This window comes from Danio rerio, chromosome 19 (assembly GCF_049306965.1).
Source record: "Danio rerio strain Tuebingen ecotype United States chromosome 19, GRCz12tu, whole genome shotgun sequence".
Lineage (NCBI taxonomy): Eukaryota > Metazoa > Chordata > Actinopteri > Cypriniformes > Danionidae > Danio > Danio rerio.
This window is the reverse complement of record NC_133194.1, coordinates 13,781,837-13,788,820: the sequence shown is the minus strand read 5'-3', so window position 1 is coordinate 13,788,820 and position 6,984 is coordinate 13,781,837. Positions and strand designations below refer to the sequence as shown.

At 36.3% G+C, this 6,984-nt stretch overlaps 1 protein-coding gene across 2 annotated transcripts in view; it reads right to left on the bottom strand.

The window, feature by feature from the left end:
• Positions 1-1,141: 1,141 nt before the first annotated feature.
• rnmt (RNA (guanine-7-) methyltransferase) overlaps positions 1,142-6,984 on the bottom strand; it is a 32,620-nt gene continuing 26,777 nt past the window's right edge. Inside the window, exons 9-11 of one of the 2 annotated variants that reach the window (XR_012394642.1) lie at positions 6,355-6,456; positions 5,070-6,251; positions 1,142-2,315 (exon numbers count right to left, since the gene is read on the bottom strand). Coding sequence is in view for 1 of the 2 variants with exons in the window: in NM_001045000.1 (NP_001038465.1) it covers positions 1,886-1,923; positions 6,218-6,251; positions 6,355-6,456 (174 nt within the window). In the remaining variant the exon portion in view is untranslated. The remainder of the gene's footprint in view (positions 2,316-5,069; positions 6,252-6,354; positions 6,457-6,984) is intronic. The other variant, NM_001045000.1, reaches the window with a different exon arrangement.

The window sequence follows — 6,984 nt, the reverse complement described above, 5'->3', positions numbered from 1 at the left end:
TATAAACCCTCATTTTTGTAATAAACAAACAAGTTGAGAATCAAAAGACACGTGAAAGAGAAACCATACCAGAGCCGCTCTATTCTTAAATTGACAGCGTGCGATATACCTGCTGCTGCTGACTATTTTTTATTATTAATCAATAATAAAATTAAAAATACAGTGAAGATGCTTAAAGCACAGTTTAAACATAACAGATTTAATAACTCATTTCTAATAACTGATTTATTTTATCTTTGCTATGACGATAGCACATATTTTACTAGATATTTTTCAAGATACTAGTATTCAGCTTAAAGTGACATTTAAAGGCTTTATTAGGGTAAATAGGCAGTTGATTGTATAATAGTTTTTTCTGCAGACATTCAAAAATATATATTGCTTGAGGTTGCTAATAATATCGAGCTATTAAAATAGATTTCAAAATATTTAAACCTGCTTTTATTATTGCTGAAATAAAACAAATAAGCCTTTCTCCAGAAGAAAAAAATATTACAGGAAATACTGTAAAAAAATCCTCTGTTAAACTTCATTTGGGAAATATTTATATATAAAAATAAATTCACAGAAGGGCGAATAATTTTGACTTACACCGATAATCGTTTTGAATGATCGTGATTACAATCATGACCAAAATAATCGTGATTATGATTTTTCCCATAATCGAGCAGCCCTAGAAGTTAAATCCGAGGTCTTGACTCTGTGGCCGTTAAATAATCCCAGGATGTCCTTCAAAAAGAGTAGGGGTTTAACTCGAGTATCCTGACCAAACCTGCCCAACAAGAATTATCATTATTATTAAAACATGAATCCATAAAGATTGAATAAAATAGCTGGTTCTTTGTTTTGATATATAATATGCTCAAATTCCTAGCAGAACATTTCTGTGGGTCGCAAAAAAATGCTGCCAAAGTCTAGCAACTGGCTGAAATAGTTAATATGTGTTAAGAAAATTCTTCTCTCTGTTAAAAAAACTTGGTAAATATTTAAGAGAATTATAATTTATTTATTACCATTAACTAGCTCTTTGCGATTTAATTTTTTTAATACACAATGGCCAGATTTATTGTATTATTCCATATTTGAAATATATAGACACAGTGTACGCTTCAACAGTAAAGACACAGCACAGGCAAACAACTGATGTCATAATTCATGGTTTAATATTCATAAGACAGGTTTTCATTCCCTGACACTGCTCTACAAAGTCAAATCAGAAGAATAAAGACTGAAATACACATACAGTATTTCATAATCAAAAGACAATGTTGTGTCGAGAAACATGCTAAGTCATTAGTAAATAAAGGAAATCTTGTGGATTTGTCAACTTCTATAGATTAAATCTGAAAATCTATATCTACATTGGGGATAAACTTCCTCCCTGGCCAAACAATCCCGGTCACACACATTAAACACGATACCAATTAACACCAAATGGGTGAACACAGTACTTCTGAGAATTGGGCAGAGCTTTAGTCAACAACCCTGCAAAATAAAGAAACCAAGACAGAGTTCAGTGAAGCCTAAAGGAAAGGTGGACCACAATCAAAATAAACCCCAATGGGACCGTATGAAGCTCTATTGGGTTATTATATTGCTTGACCTGAAGACAAAAAAGTAATGGGAAACAAAGGTTACAGATAGACAGATATACAATATCAAACAGAGTATTGCTCATGAGCATTGTGTACACCTCCTCACAAAGGCTCCCAACACACGTACATACACACTCACGAAGAAAAGCTCTGGCTGTATAAAATCTCTGACGGTTTGTGAAGCGGACGTGCTCAGCAGGCCATTGGAAAGCGAATGAATGACAATGAGATTCCACATCTGTGAAAATCACTCGTCCAGATGCGACAGCTCAATGGTTAATCCCTCCAACTCATGACATTTTCTCAAAAACATACACCAGGTATATGCCTAAAATCAGAAGAGAAGCGAGAATTATTGGTCAATGGTAAAGGAACACTAGTACTCAGCTTAGACTTTCCATTTAATTCAGCTTAGAATTGCTATTAAAAATATTATTTAACTCTTTCCCTCCCACTGAGGAAATAATTTGTTAAAAGAAAACGCTTCACCACCACTGATGAGTTTTTACAGCGATGTGTCTTTTAGGTATCTTATGGTAGGGAAAGCCCTAATGCATGTCCTGAGTGAGGTACAGAACTTATATTTTACTCTCAGGAGGCACAAAAGATAATCAGAGACAATAAAGTCAGACTGCGTGTAAAAAAAAGAAGCTTACAAAGTTCCTTAAAAGGTGCGGTGTGTAGGTTTGACACCCAGTGGTTGAACTAGTTATTGCATTCCTGAATCAAAACAAACGCAAGCGCAGGTTGCCAGATTGAGAACCAACAAGAGCCTGATGATCGAGTCTAAAGGCTGATTTAAATTGTGTTCTATATTCTATTTTGCATATTAAAATGAGTTTTTGTTTTAACCAACACCTCAAATTGATATATTACAAATGGCATCTATTTCTTGCAGCTGAACAGCAGGATAAATGACAATGATCACCTCAGGTCAACCGCATGTGCTTTATCCAGTGTTAAATGTTAATAATGTGAGTTAGAATGCCATTTTACATGATATTTATTGCCATATACTGAAAGCAGCAGCAGACAGTTCATCTCAGATATTGAAAACATAAAAAAAATGTTCGAAATGTGGAAAAATACATGCCAACACATATTAGCCATTCAGCATCCACATTTAATAATGTTAAAGAGGTTTAATATGCAATAATTAGATTATAAACCTTACCATTTTGTGAGTGAGTGCATATTCTGTGCTTCTGAATGGCTGTATTTACATTTCTGTTGCATTTCATCTGGTGCAAACAGCTGAAAGTCAATGTAACCTGCTCACCTAATGTTTATGTTAGTAATATTTATATCATTTCTTAATTAATAACCTCATGTGGAACTCTGAATCTGCATCTCATTTCGAAGTCTGCTACTGTCCATCGGAGGTCGTATTTCAGTCGCGGACGCATGAACACATGAAGATTAAATGCTTGGTTCTTTGTTTTGATATATAATGTGCTCAAATTCCTAGCAGAACATTTCTGAATTTAATTTAGGCGAAAATAATTAAAAATGTTGCTGATGTCTGGCAACTTTATTAAAAAAATTAAAATAAAATAATATATATACAACAGTTCTGTATGGTTCTCGAATCTGATTGGCTGATAGCCATGATATATTTAAGTAATATCAGCACCCGTACAGCCTCTTTACCCTTTGTGTATTACTCCGCCCACATACAGCCAACAAAAAGCAGACACTACAGATCTAAAGTTTAAAAGATGCTTGCTCAGCTGTTTAACTGTCGGCTTAAGATTTGAATCCAACGTGGAAGTAGTTCCTCACACAAAAGGGTTTTTGAGACTCTCTATATTTGATTTTGTTTTTATATACACAATCATGCCGTCAAGCTGCTGTATAAACGCAATATCACACTCGTAGCAGTGCGATATGGCTGTATATCGGCACTGGTGGTAGCACTAAGGCACTCGGCCTGCGGCCTTGTGCCAACGCACACCTCCCAGCAGTGCAGATATACAGCCATATCGCATTGCTACTCATGTGATATTGCTCATATATATATTATGCGTTTATATATTTACATGCGTTTAGAAAACTATTCTCTCTGATAAACAAACAGAATTAGGGAAAAATTTAAAAGAAAATAATAATTTCACAAAAGGGATTTAAATTAATTAAAGGATTAATTGAAACTCTAACTCTACATATTTATATATTTCTCTCAACATTATCATAATGTTAGAAACAGGGCTTGACATTACCTTTTTTTTATCACCAGCCACTAGAAGATTCAGCAGGATAGAAGATTTTAGCCACAAATTCTTAATAATGTGTCAAAACAAGCATTATGTAGCTGTATAAATGTACTTTTTATTTAACAAAACATTTAAAAATAATAATAATTATTATTGTCATGTATTTAAAGGTCTCAGATCAGCAGTTACTAAACATAAACAGGAAGTTAATCTCCAATTAAAGCAATGTTATTGTAACAAATTATAATTAAATCATAAATAAAAAATAACTATAAGCAAAGGAATACAGGTGAAAAACATACTGTGTGTGATAATGAAAGCCAGATCACGTGAACACGGTTAAAGATGGGCCCATTAATTATCTGTTCAAAGAATGGTTAAAGCGAAAGCAGCAACTGCTGCTGCTTACAAAAAGACATCTAGAGCTCTAGAAAGCAGTAGGACTGTGAGCGCACAAGCATCACTTTTTGTCCAGTCTATTTCAAAGAAAACCGATAACATCAGTTGTGTTTCCAGGCACGGTTGCTTCGCAGATAGAAACAAGAGCACAAACGCTTTTTAAACAGTAAAGCAGATCACATCACCTGTGCAGGTGAGAAATCATCTCTCCTTTAGTATTCACCTGCTTTCTTTTGCTTGTGCGAACACAATTTTTTTTTCAGTCATGAAGTTTCTCGATTCTAAGATTGCATCTGCATGCATATTGGGCCATCCTTGTTGTTGATCCAAGAACACTACAATCTAAAAATTAGTTTCAACCAGCCAAAGTGGCTAGTGGGAGTGGCTGTCTAACCTGCCACAGCTGAAATCTACCCACATTTGGCGAATGTTAATGTCAAGCCCTGATAATCAACAAATAAAACAATTATAATGCTCTATTTTTAGAATATGATTGTTTGATCTTCATAACTGCTTGTTGTAATCTGGCATAATCTGTCATATGGATATTCAAATCATTAAGCAAGAATAGAAACTCCAATTCTGGTTAAAAAGTTGAAAAAGGTGTAAAAACTTAAATGTACAGCAGAAAAAAAAGGTAAGGAACCAATTTGACCCCCAATTTTAGATCAGATCGTAAAGTCCTAATTTGGCATCATACGATGTCCAATGTGAAACATTGCGATGGAATCAGTGAATTAATTATTTATAAATAATTAATTAATTCATAACAAATTATTTGTAGCCTACTGTTTCAACTACCTGACCCGCATGGTCTTCGTTCTACCCATAATCAAATCATAAATAAATAAAGATAATTTACAAACAAATTGCCCCTCTATCGCTCATCCGCGGGAATCTGGCATGAATAGGCAGAGAGATCTGTGTCGTTATAATGGCGTCGACAAACATGGTTGGTAAAAAAGGTGCACAACCAACAGCAACCAACCGACATTATCTGAGGTTTTCACTAAAATTACTAAGTACAAGCGTGAAAACGAAAGACTGAAGCAGTTTGCTGAAGCTGTGACGCGTTACCTGATTAGATTCAAAAGACTGAAGAGTTGTCAGATAGAGGCAAGATTAATTAAAGATCACGTTAAACAACTATAGTGAGATGAGATCCAGCGATACATCCTTAATAAACTGTCCAATGTGCACTGCTCTCTGGGGATTTGTGCTCAAAACACCTGCTGACTGCCGGAGCTCAGACATGCACGTACGCAGCGGAGGATCACGATGCCAATCGTCTATCGACCCAACCCTAATTACCACCCTTACTTTTAACAAGCAAAATATTCCTTTCACCATGTGTAGACATGGTGTATGTTTGATAATCATTCATGCTTGCACCTGTTGATGTCGTGAATCTGGCAACCCATGTTTGCATAGAGTCATCAGAGAGGCCAGGTGAAAACACCCTCTCCAGTGTTTTGAATTCGAACTGCAACACCTAGTTCTATCCTTCATATTGCACCTTTAATGCATCCTTTCTGCAGACAAGTGCTTTTTTTTATAAGTTTTGAATACCATGTATGCACCATGGCACTAAATGCGAACCACATTCATACTAGGGCTATTGCAGATGCAAGTAGGCATTTCAGATTTAATAATTTTCCTCTAATGGCCAACCCACATGCTGTACTTCCAAATAGCAACTACTTGATCTAAAGAAGAAAGGGCTTTTCACAGCTGGGCTCTTTAATTTCTTGGCTTGCGTGCGGCCGGAGCTTTCAGTACAAATGAGCCCTCGTGCATGTTATATTCGCTTAGGAACATGAAGATCAAACAGCTGAACCGTGACTTTTTATGAAAGTCACTGAATCATTATGGCGCATATTAAGTTTCCAGTAATGTTTTGTAAATTCAGAGAAGCCTTGGAGAAAACATCAGCGCGGTTTAATTAACTTTAAACATCATCCTTCATCAAAAGACGACATAGATTTAGACAGGGACAACATCACCACATACTTGTAGCCTCCCACTCAGACTTGCTCAATGTTCCCTGTGGAGAAAAAGCAAACCATCAGAACACAATTATTGCAAAAGAAAGAAAGACAGGAAAAAAATCAACCCTTGCTGCAAAAGAAAAAGATATTATGGCTCACCAGTGGACGTCTAACAGCAGGATCTGCAGCTTTTCTCTTGGCATGGTCGTACTCCCCCGGACCGCTGGATGACAGTTGGCCCCTCTCATCCGGAGGGTATTGCTATGACAACGAGACACAAAACTGTTTGAATCTGGCAAAGTACAGATAAGGCAGTGGCACAGATCAACAGACATCATTATCTACAGATAACAGAGATAAAACATGGCACCAGACGAGGGGGTTCTGGAAGATCTGCATGATATTCTTGTGCAAAGACATGTCTCATTTCTTATGCTATATTCTTGCTAGGGCGTCCCTCCACATGTTGTTGCTATGGTGACACCCTGAGACAGGTTGCTCTGTGGTGTTCTGGTGCTGAGATTGGCCATACTTTTCGGAATGGTAGGTGAGGTGTGCCAGATCATTTTAATACATGGCAGCTAGGGTTTCTGTGGTGAATTACATTAGCTCCGGATCGGATCAGAATATTTAAGGCAGAGCATGATTCCTGGAGGCTACATCTGCAGATTCAGATAGCGTTGACTAATCAGAATGCCCTAATCTGCATCACTTCATATTGTTATTATTGTGCCTGTAAATGCTATTTTAACATACTATACTAGTGTAATCTTATATAAAGTTTTGTTA